The sequence below is a fragment of the Aptenodytes forsteri genome, unplaced genomic scaffold (genome assembly GCF_000699145.1).
Source record: "Aptenodytes forsteri isolate BGI_AS27 unplaced genomic scaffold, ASM69914v1 Scaffold113, whole genome shotgun sequence".
In the NCBI taxonomy this organism is placed as follows: Eukaryota; Metazoa; Chordata; class Aves; order Sphenisciformes; family Spheniscidae; genus Aptenodytes; species Aptenodytes forsteri.
Window position 1 is genome coordinate 629,033 of NW_008795032.1, and position 20,165 is coordinate 649,197.

At 44.5% G+C, this 20,165-nt stretch overlaps 1 protein-coding gene across 1 annotated transcript in view; it reads left to right on the forward strand.

Moving 5' to 3' along the window:
* The window catches only part of CSNK1G1 (casein kinase 1 gamma 1), a 91,863-nt gene that overhangs the window by 34,093 nt on the left and 37,605 nt on the right, over positions 1–20,165 (forward strand). Inside the window, exons 3-4 of the mRNA XM_009276319.1 lie at positions 2,221–2,261; positions 6,978–7,047. Coding sequence (XP_009274594.1) covers positions 2,221–2,261; positions 6,978–7,047 — 111 coding nt within the window. The remainder of the gene's footprint in view (positions 1–2,220; positions 2,262–6,977; positions 7,048–20,165) is intronic.

Here is a 20,165-nt window from a genome sequence, read left to right on the forward strand (position 1 = left end):
CCCTTTTTTTATTTCCCTTCCTTTTCCCCCCCCCCCCCCAGCATCAGGCTGGAGCCCTTACCTGTCTCAAAGGGTGGAGCAGTTTATCCTGCCACCTGCTTTTCTGCTGATTTGGCCTTCCAGCTCTTTCAGTGCTTTGAAGCCACTTTCCAATGTCTGAGTGTTTCTGATGCAACTGCAAAACCTACCTTCTACCCTTCGTTTCCAGCCTGGACATAATAGCTTTTATTAAAAGATCTAAAGAAATAGATTCAAACAACCCTGTGTTGCAAGGGTTAATGCTAGAGCTCAGCTTACACCTCTGCTTGCATGAAACACTTCCTCTAAGGATGTTTAACCTCACATTTAAATGCCTGCCCTGTGTTAAACAGCATTGCCGGTTACTGTAACAGGTTGAAGCTTTCCATAAACTTTTTTGGCTGCCCGATGAATGTTAAAGCAATCTGCTTGGTGCGGGACCTGGACTGGGAGTGCCCCATCTGAAATTCGGAGGCCAGAACTACACCGACAGTTTAGCGGGGATGGTATCAAAAGAAGTTGGACGCAGAAAATATGAAGCTGTTGTAAAATAAATAAATGGGGAATTTCCCCTGATAAATATTTCAGGATTCAAAGATGACTGCTTGTCTTCTCTCATGTTCATAATGTCTTTAATTTTATTGAGTCTTCCAATGCTGTTGCTGCATGCAAAGAGTATCTGTATGCAAGGGATGACATGGCATGTTTTTTAATGGTGTCATGCTAGAGCTGCCCAAACTCCTGCCGGCTCTGAAGTATGTCACTCCCCGTCCTGGACTTTCTCAATAGCTGGTCTGTTCTAAGCATCAATATCTGTTACAGGAATTGGAAAGTAAATGCGTAACAGAGCTGGGCGAAGTTGATGCTACAAACAAGCACTGATAACTTCCAGTATAGATTGCTATTGAATTTTGGAGCTATGCCGTCACTCAATGAAAGCATGATTTGTGCTGTAGCGGTGCTAGGAATGATGAGCAAAGAAGGTCAACACTTCCCTGTATAAAACCATGGGGAGCTTTGTGTGGTGGAGGCTGCCCTCCTCAAAGGATACGGTGGGACTAGAGGAGGTCAGAAGGGTAGCAGAGATGTCAGGATGATGGGACAGATCAGGTACAAGGACTGCCTGAGCGTCCTGCCCCAGTGATATCTCTTCCAGGAGAGTTTGCTGTCAATCACGAGCAATGTGGAGAAGGTGAAGGGGGGATGATTGCTCAAATTACCTAGCAGAGGAACCGGAGGACGTTGAATGATACGATAACTGGCAGCTTCAGAACACACAGAGAGATGCTCCTTGACACACGTAGCTGTGCATCTCTGCCACAGATCACTAAAGAGGCCAAGGGCTTGGTTCAAACACCAGACAGGTTCCTGGAGGAAAAATTCATCTCCAGCTGTAGCACACACGGGTACCAACTCTGGCTCAGAGTCGTGGAGCCACAATATACTGGCAGCTGGCTGCGTGCTTGCCTGGTTATACTCGTCCTAGGCTCTTGCCCTTTGTGCTTGCCAGACCTACTATCAGACTCGACCCTGCTCTGTGTTTTGGGGTCCTGAGAATGGGTTTTGTTCTTTTAGTGTATTTTTTAACACCATTGGTACCATATTGTCACTGAGAGTTATTGGCATTATTAGATTACGAGGATTGCCTTTGTGCCGCCGGCATACAGAAGGCATTTTATACACGCTGCCTGCCTGTTCGTAGAGGAAGAAATAAAAGCTGCGCATTGGTACAAAGGTTATTTCCATATGCTTCCTTGCAGTAGTCACTTTGATGTGTAGCACAATTAAGCTAGTGAAACTCTCTATAGATCATAGAATAAAATTGTTCAGTGTCCAGCAGATTCAAGGCATTTCTGAAAGAAATGATGCTCTGACTCTTCATTTTTTGTTCCCCAGACTTTTTTGGCCTGATGTGGATAATAAAACCTAATGTGTCTGGGATACCTCCTCAAACACTTGCATCGAACATAAGTGCTACCATAAAACACAATTACCTTACGCTGAGTGGAAGATAGTGTTTGCCTGCCCTGGTGAACTGCTGCAACTTAATATTTTGAGGCTTACACTTTGTTAAAGGCATGAACTTCAGTGGGGAATTGAGAAAAGACAGCTCTGTGCCATCAGTGACGCTCTTCTGCGTTGTGTCTCTAGCTGCAAGTGTTGAGTGTGGAACTAAAAGATTTTTTTCTTTTTCCTTCGCAGGTAAAAATCTCTACACCAATGAATATGTAGCGATCAAACTGGTAAGTAGAAGCTTCAGGTGTTCTTAAATGACTTGTACTTAATGTTAAAAATTCAGACAAAAAGCAGCTTTCTCACTTTGGGCTTAATGCTGCTCTCACCCTCAGCTAGAATAACTTATTTAAACTAAGATAATTCCTTGAGAACACTAAAAATGAGGAAAGAACCCCTCCCTCCACCTGCTGAACACTTTTGGTACTTAAATGATCTGCAGCTGTCTTACACCAGTGAGCAAGCGCCTTGTTCCTCTTTCCAAGCTGGCTGCCATGTCCCAGTGGACGGCACCGATTGCGGGTTTGCCACCTCTTCCTGCTCTCTGGGCTGAGTCTTTCCGTTCAGGACTCCGTTGATTCTCCAGACCCTTACCTCTCTCTAGATGGGCTGTTGTCAGAGCGTTTGGTTAGGAGTGTGGCACTGTGCAGCCTGCTGCTCCACGTTTTTGGAGTTAAGAGGCAGGAAAGGGGGTGTTTCAATGGTTAAAATTCCCTTGGGGGAGAATAGTACAACTCAGTCTGGTACGATGCTGAGAGACTGCAGATGCAACAGGCAAAACGATATCCAATTCAGCAAAGGTCAGTCTCTCCTCTAGCTGATTTGGGTGGCTGAGGATATATAGCCACAGCATCTTCAGAATGATTTTCTCCTTTTACGTCATAGGATGGTAAAAATGAATCAGATCGGCTCACCAAAGCACCGCAGGAGTTGCGTTAAAAAACCCAAGCCCCAACAGTAGCGAACTTTAGAACTTGTGCAAGCAGTTTTCGTCACAGCTCTCTTCTCATCCAGTATTACAAGCCTCAGTATGAGTTATCAGGTTATTTTCTGCCCTGCAGTCAATGTAGCCCTCCCCAGGTGCACGCAATGACAGCTTCCATGTTTCTTATACCTGGACCAGCGAGTGGTCCAGGTAAAAACTCGTCTTCTGAAGACTGCTTCAGGGCACGAAGGCACTGTGGTCAACGGTGGTTTGAAGTAGGAGTCTAGGAGATGGGGAAACTCTCTAACTCGTAGCTCTGCCGGATTTATAAAATCATAGCCCAGTAGTTTGTGTTTACACCTTTTCTTATCTGTTAACTAAGACTTTCATTAGTCTCTTGGGGTTTTCAAATTTGATGTCTTCAGCTGATGTGCTCTTTTCTCATCTGTATGCTCTTTAATCACAGATCCGTACCCTAGAATCTGAAGTTAAAGTTGTAACACTAATTTGATATTAGCAGCAAACACGCCTGTTTGCCCAACCGATGTTGTCTGGCAAAATGACAGGAGTCATTCAGACTACAGAAGATCAAGATGGACTTGGTGCATTAATTCTGATCACGTTCAAGTGCCACAGATTTTATATCTCTAGCATTCTCCTTATGTGATGCATAGTAGATGAAAAATAATTAGGGCTTTGCAGGAGGGACTTGTTTTCAAGCCTGTTGGCAAATGTCAGAAGATAGTCCCTAAAATAAATAAATAAACACGTGCAGTGAAGCTTAGGATGTCCTTGATATGGATTCTCATCAGGAAGGAGGACCGGTGCTCGTTGAGTAGCTCGCTTTTTAGGCAGATCTGACAATAGAAAATGCGCTGTGTGCAGACGAGGTGTTTTATTGAATCAATAACGCTTCTGATTTGCTTTCAAAGATAATCCCACAAAGTTATAGCGTTGGAAGGCATAAGGAAGTAATAATACAGGAAAAACACAGCTGTATTAGTCCAAAGGATGCTTGTTTCTCTCAAAAGAGTGCCTGCAGTGACACCTCCCAGTAACCTGAAACCTTTCAATAGCCACATGGCAGAGCTGAATGGCATTACCTTTATTGCTACCTTAATCTTACCGATTTTTTCCGGTGGCATTCTTTCTTCCTGCCCCCCCAAATATCTGAGTGTTAAAGCAGTTACTCTGCAGCACACTCCAGTTTTATTTGCCCTGTTGTGATTCGTGCTTAAAAATCTCTGGTCCTTTACGTTTGAAGGACTGGAATTGCCATCCGGTGGCCATCCAGGCATTCGCATACCTGCTCCGTTTTTGAGAAGGTTAAAGAGAGAACAGTAGAAGAGGTGGGCGGTTTTTGGTCTCCTAATCTTAGACCGTATTCCCCAGGAGTAAGAATTACTCAGCCCCCTCAGCAGCAAATATGCTGTTCTTACATGTGTACTTAACTGTAATTTTCTTTATCCTTCAAATAATTTGCAGACTGGTGGTAAAGTAGCTGCTTTCAATGTACTTGAAGGCGACATCTTCTTTTATCTGCATTGTTGGACCAAGTCAAAACTCTGCTCCAAGTCCTTCTAGCTGTGTGAGATCATCTTCTGCAACTGCAACCCTGCTGTCTCAGCTATTCGTGCCTGTCATGATGTTAAAGCTGGAAAATTAGAGACTTGTGTGATGGATGCCAAAGAGCTTATCAGAAAGTGCTGTGAAATTCAGTGCTCATGTCTCATGGTTTCTCTTAGCGGGTGAGGATTGTGCTGCATCTTGAAAAATTGCTGGTGGTGGAGAATAGTGCCTGTGTTCTGACTTGTGTGGTGTTACCATATAGCTCCTCGTCCTGCCCTTCAGCTGAACGTTACTTCGTTAAGGGCATCTAGTTCATGGAGGAGTTTGTCTTCTGAAATGCCTTAGCTGTATTTACTGGTTTAATCTTCTGAGGGTTTTTAATGCTGAATTGCACATAGCAGGAATTTCTTCCCTGCATGAAACCAGCCCGTTAACATACAGATGTAGTCTGAGCGCAGGTACAAAGCTGTACCCTCTTGCAGCGATCGTGATCCTGTTGGTTCGAGCTGTGGATTTTGTACGTTAGGCAGTAGCAATTCAGTTATTTTTGCTACAAACGCAACATCTGCCAGCATCCGTAAGCCCTTGGCCTACAGGACAACCATCTGTTCTGGTATGATCTTCTCAGAAGCTGCCACGACTCTGGCAAGTGTCCAGAGCTCAGGCTCCAGCAGCTCCTGATGCAGAAGTGGCTTGGGCTTACTTTCCCTGATTTTGTCACGAGCAGCCTCACGTCCTGATATGTTAATCCTTCTACCTTTATCCAAATAGTTTATTTGGATAAATAATCTATTCACTGAACAGGCTGAGTTCCTGTTGCCCTAAATCCCTTTGCTGTGCAGGGGTCTATAGACTCTCCCTCAAGCCACCATCAACAATTATCTTAATTTAAATGCGACTTATATAACGAACTTCTTTTTGCGTTGCTTTATATTTGCCTCCAGTACAGGTTCAGTTTTGCCTTCAGAATATTTTTCACCATTCTTTTCTACGTAGTTGGTCATATTTGACTTCTGAAGCTTTTAAACGTCAGAAAGTTGAGAAGCAACCAGGAGCATTTTTTTCCCCTTGCTGGCACATGGAGGGGATGACTTGAGCTGGTGATGAACAGCTTGGCTGGAAGTCAAATTGCCTGAATTCCTGTACAAAAATTGTTCTTCTGACTTAAAAAGAAGTCTTTGACGTGGAGTTAACACCAAATGTGGACATTAGTCTTAAGGTACCGACCACGGGTGAAACAAGGCAGAGTAGATCAGCTAAAGCCTTCGTGTCCTCCCATGCAAACAGAAGAGTTATTCCACCGTGTCGAAGATGTTGGCTCAGACTCGTGTCTATGTCTAAGATGCTCTTGCTCTGACTGATAGGAGCTGATGTGAAACACAAAAGGACTTTTTTTGTGTTGGTCTTAGGGGGCTCCTTTATAGGCAAACTTCTAGATGATGAGTTCATCAAATAGAGGGCTATTTAGCAGGTTTTTGAAATTCAGACTAATTTTGGTGCCGTGCTACGAATTTTACGTAGTTTTGAGCATGGAGCATCTCTTTTCTCAAAAGCAAGGAAATAAGCAACATCCAAACAAAAATTGAGGCCAGTATTAACTTCCATGTCAAAGATGTCTGGGCAGTAGGTGAATCCACATTACTGCCTATCCAAAGCGCACAGTTTTATTGAAAATGTAATTACTCAAGTCTCTTAATCCTCTCCATGTTAACTTTATACTTTTAGAAGCTTTGTAATCTTGCATGTTAATGCCTTTATGGATCGTAGGCATTAAGTTTTGTGCGTAAAGTGCAGATGAGTAACGGTTGAGAAATGTAATGTTTTGGGTGCATTGCAGACTTACCCTTTTTTTTTATTCCGTGTATAAAAATAGAATATTCTTGAGTGCTTTGAGATGCTTCACTGACACCTGCTACTGAAGGGGGAGACTTCTTCCTGTGTTTTTACCAGCTATCTGGCTGCATTGTAGCGCTTGCTGCAAGCAAGATTGTAGATTTATACAACTGTGGTCTGACTTAAAACACAGATATATGACTCAACATTTTTCAAAAATATAGGCTAGTGACCAACAAAAATACTGTGGGCAACCACAGTCCACAGACTGAACTTGGGACTTGATCTTCTGCAGCTTTGACTTTCCTCCTGCCAATGTCCAGGGTCATTCTTCAAGGGCCAGGAGCTTTGTTGAACGATTCTTGAATTTCACTGCCATGAATGAGCTTTGTATTTAAATGAGGAAGTTATTTCTCCTCCAGCGTGTGTATTGCAAGTCTTATTGCTTTTTGTTCTCTACTTATTTAAATGACGTCTAATGTTGAAGTCTGTTGTTAGACTTTCAGTCTAGGGTGTTTTCGCTTGAAACTTGAAGCATTATGTACAGTCGCAAATCTTCAAATATAGAACTTTTTTCAGTCAAACTGATTTTAACCGAATTTTTTTTTTTCTGTTTTAGGAACCAATAAAATCACGCGCACCACAGCTTCATTTAGAATACAGGTTTTATAAACAACTTGGAAGTGCGGGTAAGTAAATCTACCTTAAGCTTATAGAAAGTTTGTGATTTCTTTATTAAATCAAACATCGCCATCATATTTGTTGTTTAACTCTGACTTGAACTTACTGATCTGGGCAAATTCTTTTAGCCTCACACAAGTTTTGGAAGAGATTTGGTCAGAATAACATCATAATGATACTGGGTAATTATGCGGACCTAGAAACTCAAGTTAGTGAGGATTGACTGATACGGGAAATACCCATGTAAGTGTGTTTGTAAAACATAGGAACCTTTGGTGGAGAGAAAGCTATTTATGTATAGAATGATGGATTTCAAAAAGGTGACAAAAAGTCTTAAAATCTAGGAAATTGTGTAAGAAGCATAGAGCTTTTCTAATAAAAACCTGAAATACTGTTTTCATTGATACTTGCTAAATCATAAGAGTGTCCAAAAGCCCACGAGCTCAGTATCCTCTGTGTGACAGTAGTCTACAGCAAATACGAGAAGAGTATCACAGGATAAGCCAAAGGGGTTTTTTATTATTTTTTTATTTTTTCTGGCAAGCTCTCTGATTTCCCTAATACAGGGCTTGAGCTTGTGTCTAATCGTGTTTGTATTTTTCGTACCTGAATTTATGGTTGCTTTTGAACCCCTATAGACTTTTAGCATGTGCTGTTTCCCATGCCAAGGATTTCCACAGCCTTGACTACCCACTGCACGAGGACGTCTCTCTGAAGCAAAGACCTTCTCTGCTCCTTCTGTGCCTTGATCATATATTGACCTTGGGTTTTAGCAAGTTTCCTACCTTACTGTAATTTTTTTTACACTTTCTCTGATTTTATTTTTCCTGTTTTCCCTGGATGGACCTAGGTTCCACTTGCAGAGGATGTGATCTCACATTACCAAAATACTAAGTTGAACAGAATGAAAGATATATCTGCTCTGAGCTCATAATATGCAGTGCCTGAGCAGTCATCTTGCATTTTTCCTTTCTGCTTGTTCCAATTAATTTTTCTAATCAGCTTCCTTAATTTTGTGTAGCACATCCTCTGGAGATTGGGTGCTATTGCACTCTACATTTTGTGGCTTCTTTGCTCCTTACAGGATGCAAAATCTGGGATGTGGGAACCAAGTAAGTTTTCACTATTGGAAACACTAAAATTTTGTTATTTTTTTTTTAAACAGGACTTGTCTACTGAAGTAAGGTGCTCTTTTCTATGTATTTTGGTGGTAGCATCTGGTACTGTGCACAAAGCTCCAGACAGGTTGATGTCACTTAATTCCAGTTACCTGTGCTTTTGAGACTTAGGGCGTTTCTGCTGAAGCCTGTGTAGTAAATAAATGTAGGTTCACAGAATAAGTGAGACACTTAATTCTGCTCTTTGCTCCCTACTTGAGTTCTGTTGATGCTTGCCATCTCTGTGATACCCTGGCGCATGTGCCTCATGACACATGATGAATGAATCCCGATCTGCTTTTTCTACACCTGTTGGCTTTCTACCACTCTTTAAAGATGTTATTGAGGAATTTTAAAACTGATCAAATGTTGGGGGCTTGGCTTTATTTTGGTTAGATTCAGTATTTTTAATGAGTTTTCTCCTGTTCCTAATGAATCTAAACTTTTCATCCTACAACACTTACTCACCCATGCAGGGCATTTCTGCCCTATCTGATGCTGTGCACGCTAACGGAAGTATTTCTGAGCATGCTGCCATCAGACATGGAGATCTTGCCTTCAAGATCTCTCTTCCCTTCATTCTGGGCGGGCTGACTGTCATCTCAAGCCTTTTTGCCAGCATTTGGCAAGAGACTGTTGAGAAGCCTCACGAACAACATGACACTTATTTCTATCTCTGTGTGGTCCCACGGGCATCGCAACCCCAGCTCTGATAATCTGCTGAATGCCGTTAGAAGCTCTTGTGCTACAGTTACGTTAAAACGACTGGAAACAGGCCAGGAGCTCGGGTGGAGGATGTGAGCCACATCTCTGGTCTCTCCATGAAACTTGGAAGCTGAACAAAATAAATTTTGGTGGAGTTGGGCTGCCAGGACCAGGGAGCCTTAACTCGGTGTCTGCGCGCCACGCTGAGAATTAGGGGAAGACCGTCTGTCTGTAAAAACAGATTGGTGCTAAATATGCGTCGACTTTGGGGAAATAGATGGGTCTGTTCTCAGTAATGTTGTTAATGACAGGCTCCCCTTAATGGTCCTTGCTTAAAAACTTCAACTGCTCGGAGTCTTGAACTTCCAGTAAGCAGGACTGGTTATTTGAAATCATTGTAGACTTGCCAAATTAAGACTAGAAGTGTCCAAACCCATGGTGTGTATGACTCAGATGAGAACAACAGTAGTGTTGCGTGTGACATACTGTTCAATAAATTAGCCAATTAATCTTGCCAAGCAACGTGGCTGACTGCAAACCTCCCACCGTTAGCCTAAAAACTAAGACTAGTAAAGGCATTGCTGTAACGCCGCAGTAGCAGCGTGGTCCTCTTGTTAGTGCAACTGCTGCGTTCAACTGCATGTACAACCAGATGGTCTCAGTGAGCAGCGTCTCTGAGAAGTCAAAATTGTCATCACCTGCAGCATTTGGAGAAAAACGGTCTTTTTCCTAATGAGAAGAATTTTCAAGTATATTACTCTTGGATACCAATCATAGGAAAACTTAGATTGGAAGGGACCAGCTTGCCATGGATCAAGTAGGAGCCTTCTTGTAGGATGTCTTTGTGTGTGTCGAAAAAGATATTACATCTCTGGTATGTGACTGGATGTGTCCACGTGAAGTTGGGACTAGCACGCTAGCGTAGCCAAGCCTGGAGGGAAGTGTTTTCTGGCAATCGGCCTTCCAAGAGAATGGTCTTGGATGCTAAAGACTGCAGAAAGCTTGGTCGTGACTTGCTTGCAACGTACCAGATCAAGAAACGCAACCTCCAAACTCAGGAGCTTAAAGGTTTTGTGCATCAAACCCCCTGCAGAAGCGCAGTCAGTGTCGTTAAGGAGGCATGAAGTGCTCGATCACACTGGAAGGACAAGTGCTACTTTTGGAGAGAAATTTGCAACTGGCTCTGTAATGCTGACTTTGGAGTCTGGTCCTGCAGTGTATTGCACAGAATACTTTTTGGGGGCTTTTGCCCCAAAATTTTAGAACAATTCTACAGTTCAGTGCCTGAAGGATGTGTGTCGGTATCTGTTACCTGCTTTACTTGTTGCCATCATCAAAAACTAGTGAAATTAGTCTTTTTTTTTTAAGCTATTCAGTCTAGTTTTGCATTTTCCTTGGTGTAGTTAGAGTAAAACGCAATAATCTGTGGCTCTGCCAGAAGTTAATTCCTGGGATGAGCTTCCGTTTGAGATGTTTCCGCGTCAACGGAGGAAGCAGCACAGTTGTGCATTTTCCTTGGTGTAGTTAGAGTAACAACGCAATAATCTGTGGCTCTGCCAGAAGTTAATTCCTGGGATGAGCTTCCGTTTGAGATGTTTCCGCGTCAACGGAGGAAGCAGCACAGTTGTGTGATAGCTGCCTCTTCCTTTTGCAGCTGCTCTGTGGCTTCCTGTGCCACATGCTCCATCAGCATCCATGTTTAAAGACTTTCTGACAAGGCGCCGAAGTTGCATCTGTTGCCTCCCATCAGCACCAGCTTCTTCATCTGCCGCGTGACTCCGATGAAGATCACTAGTCAGCTTGGATTAGCTGAGGAGAAGACTGGATTTTTTGTGCCTCATACATCTTAAGACATATTTCACACTAGATTGAGATACACTGGAGCAGTGAAAAGTTTGATAAAGGGATCTAAACTGCATGAATGTAGCTCTTTTTGGTGCTTCTCAGAATAGCTCAATACCGGTGGATGTATCAAACGGATTCAGAAGTAGCTAACAGATAGTCCTGGGTCAGAAGTAGCCAACTAACAGACGTGTCTGATGCGCCTCTGCAGGTGCATCTCTGATGTTTCAGTGCCTCCCTGTAGTAAGAGAAACTAATAGGTCCCCTATAATTTCCTACCTTGCCCCTCTAAATGGAGGGATGTTTGCTTATAGAAATGGGTTTTCATGATTCTTCCTTGAACTTTTCTACCCACCCCCCCCAAAAGGAGAGGCAAGGGCCTGCTGCACAGTGACCATCTGCTGGTTTCTTCTCTCTCACTGTGGAATTAAATATTTAATAACTTAAAATAGTGTATGACTGCTTTACCTTAATGTAGGCAGTGAAACAAATAAAAGCAAACCGCAGGCACGGAGTCAAAGACCTGATGGTCAGTCCGTAGGGTGTCTCAGGAAAGGACGAGAATTCCTTTAGGTTTAGGTAGTCTGGGATACGATCTGTTTGCTGACCAAGATAATTGGAGTAGTTTTAACAATCTCTCTGCAAACTAGTTGTGTTAGTCCGTCATCAATCCTGTAAGATGCCGGTGTCATACTGAACTGTTTCATGGTTGCTCTTTGTCGTAAAATCCATGTGAGCATGCACGAACATCCTGACATAGAAGATTCATCCTGGCCTGGGCTGTCCCCAGGATCTCACTTTACTGGTGGCAGCACAGTCGGTCCTGACTTTTTTTCTTGCTGGATAGTACCTACCTGTGTATGAACATGAATACCACAGCCATCCACAAGAAGTCCAAGTGTGATGGCTATTCCCCAAAATTAGGCTCTTGCTCTATGACCCTCTTTGAGGACTGGCCGTTCCAGGTGTTCCCCTCCTCCTCAAGACTGGTTCCTCGGCTGCTGGGCTTCCCCTTGCTCTGAGGCTTCGTACAGCTACTTAAATCTTCTGCTTCCGTACCTTGGGGACGAGAGGAGCTCCCCCTCCGACTTGACTGGATGCTTTTATAATCTCCTAGGGCTGCCAGAAGCAGTTCAAGTCTCCAGCATGTTTCCAAGTGTTGGATCCATCACTTGAGCATGTCATTTGTCCCCTGTACTTGAAGTTTGTGGAGTAAAGGCTTGGCTTCTTACCATTCATAAAAAATCTTGAATAATCAGTCCCTACAGCTTGCAGGATGATGAGTGGAGGAGCTCCATCCCCACCGCTGGCTGATGTTTGAGTGTCTGGTTCCCCATAGGTATTGAGGTGGGGAAGCTGGTGTTGGCAGAGCAAAACTGACTTACTTTGACCATGGTCAGACAGACCCAGCTCCTAGCTCCTGAGATGGTTGCGTTTCCTGGGCAGTGTACCAAAGGGCAAAGCTTTTGCTTTGCTCGAACTGCCCCCTGCTCACCCAGCAGCAGCCCAGGACCCTCCTCCTTGGTTTGGGGTGAATAAAGCAGTTCACACAGCTTGCAGGAGTCCTGCCAGACGCGTTGGGCCACCTTCAGCATCTGGGTCCTGCTGGTGGCACGCTAAGGTCTTAGTGATTACATTGCCTTTGTCTTGTGGGCTCTTTTTGCTTATTGACCTGGTTTGAGGACCTTCAGCAGGAATGGTCGTCTTGTTCTAAGGCTGATTCCAGATTCTCACCTTTCCTTCAAGTTAAACTCTCCTACAGACTTCACAGGGGAAACATCTCTTCCAAAGTTTTTATTGGAAACTCATCTTTTATCAGCAAGCAGTGCCTGTATTTCCCAGTCTCTGTTTCTCACTCTTCAGCAGCCTTTGGCTTGAGCCGCTCTTTCCCGTGCGTAATGTGGACACACAGGAGTACGTGGCCATGCTTTTATCTCTGCCCATCCCATCATTTGGATTTTTGGCTGCAGTCTGCCGCAGCTCCTACACATCCTTTTGCATACGCTGGTATTTCCAACCAGCTAGTTTGAGTTGCACGTGGAGGTACTGGCCTCTCCTGTTGACTAACTGCTCTGATCAGGATCTGGGCTGGCAATGGGGGTTGTGTGCGGTGCTGCTCGAGCCTGCAGTGTGAAAGGTGGATCCTACTGCTCTCAGCTCTAGTAGAAAACACTTTAAATGGCTTTTAAATTTGTGAAGCCTTTTAAACTTACGACACCGCTATGTTTCCTGCTGTAAGAACCTCTGTATCCTTACGCAGTGCCATAAGCACATCTCTTGTCTGCTAAACGTTTAACATCCCTTTGCCGAAAGGAAGCTGAAGACGCTGTTCATGAACCCTTCTAGAAAGCTGTTGTGTTCCAGGGAAGAGAAGCGTGACAAAGCTGGCTGCACGCCGGGGCGCTGGGCTGCCCTGTCTCCTGGGCGCAGCAGCGGAGCCCACGGAGCCGCTCCACGTCACTTAATGTGCTGCAGGCACCTGCCTGTGCAGCCGTAAAGCTGATGCCTCTCCTCATCCAGCTGCTGTCATATCCAGTGGAGCTCATGTATACGTGTCTGCAGAGCCTCCCAACGGAAGCGGAAGCCAAATGCTGAGACTTTAAGACGAGCTTTGTCCAAAAGCTTTTTTTTCCTCTCCAGCTATGCTGGTTGGAGGGGAAAAAAAAGACTTCTCTCATTCTATAAGCCTTGCTTTGCTGAGAAGCTGAGGCCAACATGTCTGCTGTGTTGATGTATACTTGCAAAGCTTTAACTATTTTTTTTCCCCAAAGTATGTTTGTCCCCCGAACTCTTAAGCCTTTGCTCAAGGACAGGGAGCCCACTGCTGCATGACCGTTACTGTATCACTCTGAGCCCAGTTCCCCTCTCTCAGGACGTGACTACGGCTGAAAAACATCTCCACGCAATCAGGAAACTGCTCTTTAATCTTGTGCTTCCACGCAAATAAATAATTCACCGTGGTCCTGGGAAGTATTGACTTTCCAGCAGTGACCAGTAGATGTACAGGAATGATTTTTTTTTTTTTGGTTGCTACATTTCAAAGCATCTCTGGCATCTCTCCCCTGTGGTTGTTAACGCCATGCGTAATGCCTTCCCTGTAAGCTTACCCTGTAAGGTAAAATGGAGTACTGCTTATTTTGAGGTTTCTTATGGCTGCGCTGAGCTGATGATCGAGTTCCCGCATAGTGACAGCTTCTGCCTGTGCACATAGTGTGAAGAAGTCACGCATTTTTGATTCAGTAGTAGTTTATTTTTATATCAGCTGGCAGATGAGTCACACCTTCCCCCACTCCTTCGCAGTCCCACCTTGGCACATGTGATTCATAGCCCTCTGGTGTCAAGATGCGTTGAGTTTCATGCAGTAGCTCTGTAGCCAGCGCTCAGCCCCAGGACGGGTAGGTGACATTGGCAAGTGGATGTCAAACGTAATGAGCCTCTACGGTGTCGTGGTGGAAAGCAGGAGAGGAGTCTGATACGCTGGAGAATCCCGGGAAACCGAGAAGATCTCTGCTCTCTCCAGCCCATGCAATAGATGAGTCACAGCGTACGAGCAGAATATACTGAGTCAGGGAGCGGTATGTCGTTACATATAGAATATCAGCGGATTCTGTGGTTTTGTTTTAATTCTTGCTCTGTAAACAAGTTCACCTCCAATGAAGTATGGAGTCTGTGTGTTTACTTCTGGACCTCTTTCTGTTGCATAACTTGCTGGAGCGAAGCAGTCTGTTTACTTGTCAGGAAGTAGGACCAAAGAAAATGAAGGTGGTATAAATAACCGAGCCTTTTACTTAGTCTAGTCAATATTTGCATATATATTTTTCAGTGTAACTGAGCTGTCTGCTACTCCATACTGCGTATTACGTTAGCTTTTTGGGATTGCCTACGTTGAGCACATTTTTCTCATTCGGTGTTGCTCTTGTCTGACTCATGACCTGCTGCACGCTTTGTACGTACCAGTGTCCTTTATAAAGAAATTCTTTCCGTGCTGGTTGCACAATGCTGTCATTCACGTAGCAATTAGGTAGGGGTCATTTCGGTAAGACTTGTTATACGGATGGATGTAAACAAGTCACTGTGGTAGAGCACGCTGCAAGTACCAGCTGTTTCACGGGGAACTCCCTGTGCGCAACGCTTTTCCCCAAGGGAGCTGGAGTAACTTGAGGCCACATAAATGAGGGTTAATGCAAGATGTCTACACCCCTGTTTAATTAAAGGAGTGCGAACATACGCATTAGCCGTTGCTGTGGTCTCTTTAATCTTCAGAAATCCCATTCGTATTTGCCACCTTGATGGAAACACTGCCGTGGCTGGGAGTTGAGCCAGCAGAAGATCACCCCACAGCAAGGTGCTGGTTTGGAGCATGAGGTGCTGGGTGGGGATCGCCCCACTGCACCCCGAAGTGGATTTGTGCTGGCATGGAGCGACACGTGGCCATCGCCTGAAGCACGTTTGTGTTGTGCTTCATTGTATGGAAAGGTTTGTTCATAGCTGTCATGCTACAATATTCTGGATGAGCACTGCAGCCACCTCCTTTGAAATAATTGGAAATATTTTAGAATGTAAGTGTTCAGGTACTGTAAGTATTTAATAAGTGACTTATTAATCTGTGCAAGATGATACAAAACTGACATCCATTTTCACGGAAAGCAACTTGTGCCTTTGGGTCGCATCTCATGTAATTATTTCCCTACTTCAGATCCCTGCAATAGACCCTAGCGCTCGTTTTAAGCTGTAGGGTTAATTTTCTAACAGCGAGGAAAAACTCTTCTACCTTCATTCTCAAATCTTGCAAAGAAACACGCCATTGGAGGTAGGTTTGAGATGCCTCAGCAAGGAGGCCTGGTCTCATTCCTCTGAAAATGGCCTTTTTAAACAAAAAGTGCAACTCGTGGAAGTCCCTCACACTTAGCAGCACCCTTAAAGAATGGTGATCAGCAGCTTCATTATAAAGTCAGGGTAGTCCAATGAACTTTTGAACTTGAGGGATCTCTGACTTCAGAGCTTTTGAACTGCAAAATAAAATGTTGTGGAATACTGTAACATGCCCAGTTAAAGCCTGTCTGCTTTCAGAGCTGGCTTTCTGTTGATCTCTGGGGATTAGTATTTTACTGTCTAAAAATACTTGCGTTTTTTTAATGTGGCCGTTCCTTTGTTAGGAAGGGCTTCCCAAATGTGCACATTTCAGCATCTCTTTTAGCATCAGAAGTTTTGACTTCCTTGGACTAAATTTAGGCTTTGTCAATTGGAAGCTATCAGATGCTTTTAAAGCAAGGCCATTAATATTTGAATATGAGATTAGGGCAGTTTCCTTTTTATATTTCGAAAAGTCCTCATGCATCTCTTACTCTTCCGGTATTCACTGCAGTAATCACAAATCAAAATCCAGTGACGCTGGGCAGCGTGTGGAGGGGAACGGCAGGATGCTGGGAAGCTGAAAAATGCCTTTCCTGGAGACACTTTTCCTTGAAGCCTGACATGCCCCGCAACAGTGGTCGTAAATCTGTAGCAGTCAGACTCATCTGAGTCATCCCAGATGCCTCGCTGGGTTCTTCTGATAGACGGCAATGTCTGCTACCAGTGGGTTGTGTGACGTGCCACTGGCCCAACTGCTGTAAGGATCCAGCTGGGCTTGAGGAGAGGGACGGGCCATTTAATCATGATGGTCTCTGTGCTGCTTCTGGTGCTTTCTAGCAAACCCCGAGCTGAAATATCTCGTGCTTGCTAGCAGCCCAGGTTGCACCTGGGACTTGGAGTGCCTGAGCCGTTTGTGTGAGGAAATGAAAATACTGAATGTTTGAAGATAACCTTTGGAATTCAGATTTGGGATGTATACGTTGAATGGAAGATCCAGTTTGATGATTAGGGCCACAATAATTAATAAATATGCAGCAACAGGTTAGCCTTGCTGTTCTGCTTGTCCCCCTTTCCTAGCCCTTCTATGAAAATTTTTCAGGCTGTCGGGATGCTGCACGTAGAAACTAATTGAGGTCTAGAGTTATAAAAGTCGATTCATTTTCTGGATAGCTGATGTGTCTGGTGTTGAGTACTGCCTCGATTCAAACAAAGCTGATTCCCTTTTGGCAGATGAGTGCCTGATTTAGTGGGATTCCTTTCACATGTTTGTGCTTCCTAAGCACCAGAAGCATCCTACGCATGCTGAAGGTTTTAAGGCGCTCTACACCTGAAAGAGAGAACTGTTTGAGCTGTGCCAGGGAGGTTTGACAGAAGTGAAGTTCTGGTACGTAGGGCTGCCCACCTCCCAGACCGGCTATTAAATGGGTTTGGAATTTGCATTTCTGAGCTGTGCCCTGCCTGCTATTCAAAAACCTCCTTCCATCTCTAAAAGATAAGCCATAGACTCTGCCCCTGAATCTGTAATGGCTCCAACTATGCCAGAAGAAATTTTCCGCAAGCTCTGCCCTGGGTGGAAACTTGCAGTTTTGTAACAATTTTTCTGTCTGAAAGTGGCACAGTTTTTTCCTTCTGAACTCTGTTCCTACCTGCTTGTACTCAGCTATCTTAAGGTGAAACAAAGAGATGATATCTGAAGGTAGTATCTTATTTAGCGTCTCTGAACTTCTGTTTTGCAGGAGGTTCTCCTGTAATAGGGGATGGGAGGTTTTCCTTCGGGCTGGAAGGACCGTGTGGGTAACGCTTTTCTGCCGATCTCTTGACTTGTTGTGGAGAGCTTACATGTGTTTGACTCTCAGCATCCATCACTTACTAGTTTGATGCTATTGCAGGAGCAAATGTCCATCTCGTGGCTTTTTAATCAGTCCTCCCGTTGGGTCCTGCGCTGATGCTAAAGCAGCTTTGGTGGCAGCACAAAGCATTCCTGCTATCAAGCCACCCTCCCAGCAGGACCAGCATGAGTGTTTGTGGGGCCGAGCTGCACCCACGGCTTTGCAAGCAGGTCTCAGGGCAGCTGGGGGATGGCACGTAGGGTTGTGCTGCCAGAAATGACGCCCGGATTGTCCCGCCATGGTCTGGCGTGCAGAAGCTGGCCAGCTTCAGCTGCCCAAGCATCATCTCACTCCTGAGCACCCAAAGCAGGGGCTGCTACCCTTGTGTCTGATACCGTTGTCTGCTTTATCCGGCTAAATTGGACCAGTCTGATCTGTCATCCAAGACCCAGATGCCGTTGGATCAATGACAAATACCTCCTGTACGTGCCAGTTTTGCCTTCTGTCACTGTGCCGTCCTGGCTAGAACGACTCCTGGTCACTGCATAGAGACGTGGGTTGCAGCTGAGCTGTAATTCAAGCTGTCAAATTCCCTCCGCATTATCATTACGGCAGTTTCACCCTATTTTGCAGCTGGCCGGCACACCGTAAGCTTAAAGTATCACTTAACTCGCGCTATAGATTTTTGGCATGTGGATGGGGAGGAAGTAGGGAGCCGGTAAGAGCTCTGCCTCCAGCCGACAGTCTCCAATGGAGATGAGCTGATGAAGGGCAGGGGCCACCCGGGACCTGGTGTGATCAAATCAAAATGTTTCTCTGGACAGCAGAGGGGCCATTCAGCAGAAGTCTTTTATTATTGCTGCTTTCTTAGCATTTTTCGTCTGCCAAGAAGTAGCCTCTTCCTTGGCAGTGCTTCTGGAGTTAAATTTGTGTGCTGCTGAGCGCTCTCTTGCAACCAAGTTGTTCTGTTGTTGATTTTTGTTAAGCTTCCTGTAGATTATACCTGTAATGTAATTAACATGCATAACTTGTTCTCAAAGGAAAAAAATGCAGTCACAGAGCATACCCTTAGTCATCTCAACTTCTCTGTTGCCTGGTTAAAACGCAGAAGCCAAAACCTGCTACTTAATTCCCTTTCAGCAGGCAGAGCTGACCCAATGCAAGAACTGCACAGCCAAGGAAAACCAAACAGGAAACAATCTCTCTTTGGTATTTACCAGCAGAACCGCGTCGGCCATCGCAGGTGTGATCTGGCTTTGCACTGACCAGCAAAACTCACCCGGTGCGGTGACCTGCAGCGCAGCAGGAGCAGGAGGCCACATCTTTCTTGCTAGATCCATCACGCAGGAGCCGTGATCCCAGCTGCGAAGGCTGCCGATAGCGCCTGGCTGGCTGAACAGCGTGGAGCCGATGTGCGGAGTGACGTACACCTTCAAACCGTGAAGCCGAGCTTGGAGGTAGAAAAGCAGCCTGGGGAGCTGGTTGACGATGTGGCTGTATTTTAATTACACGAGAGCTTTTTGGGCAAATCCCATTGCCTTCAGGAGGCTGCTGTAAACCCTCACTTAACCCTCAAGAAGTTAAAAAAACTGCAGCACCGCAGCTTCTCACGCCTTTCAGCAAAAACATGGGCTCTGCTGAGTGCACAAAGAAACCCAGAAAGCAAAGCAGGAATAATTATGTGAAACGAAACCTTTTGATGTTTTCTTCCACCCTTGTCCTTGTGTCGCAGGTGTGTGGGAAAAGGGTAGATAAATAAGCTAGAACTTAAGCTAGAACTTTCTGGTGTGGTTTAAAATAACTCTTCTAAAATTACATACTGTTTTGATCCTTCTCTTAAGGTGTTGTCATATGTGCTAGCTGCCATCGTCACTGGAATGAGAGATTGTTGCAAAGGGTATATTGATATAAAATCCAACAGTAATGTGGAGATTTGAGTGCAGTCATTTCCCTTGAGCCCTAGAAATGTGAATTCAGTCTCCCGAAACTTGCCAGAAAAGCAATTTATTGTGTTGTGCTTTATTCTTTTGTCTTTGTCAGGAATTGAAACAATTTCACTTGACTGTAGTTTACTTGCTACAGCTAAAAAATGGCCTGTGAATGGGTGTTTCTGGGTAAATTTCCCAGATTTTGAAAGTCTTCCTGCAGCTTAGCCTTTCCAGCTAGGGCTGATTCTCCTCCCAATCTTTTTTTTATTTTTATGAATACAAATGTGAACGTCCTCTTGGTACCTTCTCTGAAACTGCTTCTTTCTTTGTGTATGTGAAGAGTTGTTTAATAGAGTCAAGGCATGATATCAGGAAACCAGCTTGTACAACTCAAGGAAAATGAAATGCCACCCCGTTTTAATAACACAACGATTGTGAAAATTGTTTTTCTGCAACTGAAGTAAAAATCAAATCGTTTGGATTTTTACCAGCAGCAAGAACAAATATGTTCTTCCTTCTGTCCTTCCCATGTCTGTTTTTCTTCTGTTCCTTTTCCCTGTACGTTTTTTTTGTAGATTCAAATACTAACAAGCTACTCAAAACACAGCAGGGATTCAATACATCCTGCATGTCCTGAGAAGATGCACAAAATATGCTGGGTTTCTGGAGTGAAGCTGGAGTCTTGGAGTCTGCGTGGAAGCCACGCTTTACTTGCAGACTCGTTGGAGATGAGAGTAGCTCTCTCTACTCATGGCTTGTACACAACTGTTGTACCGTTGCGTGCCGAGTGTCATCTCTTCCCATTAAAAGC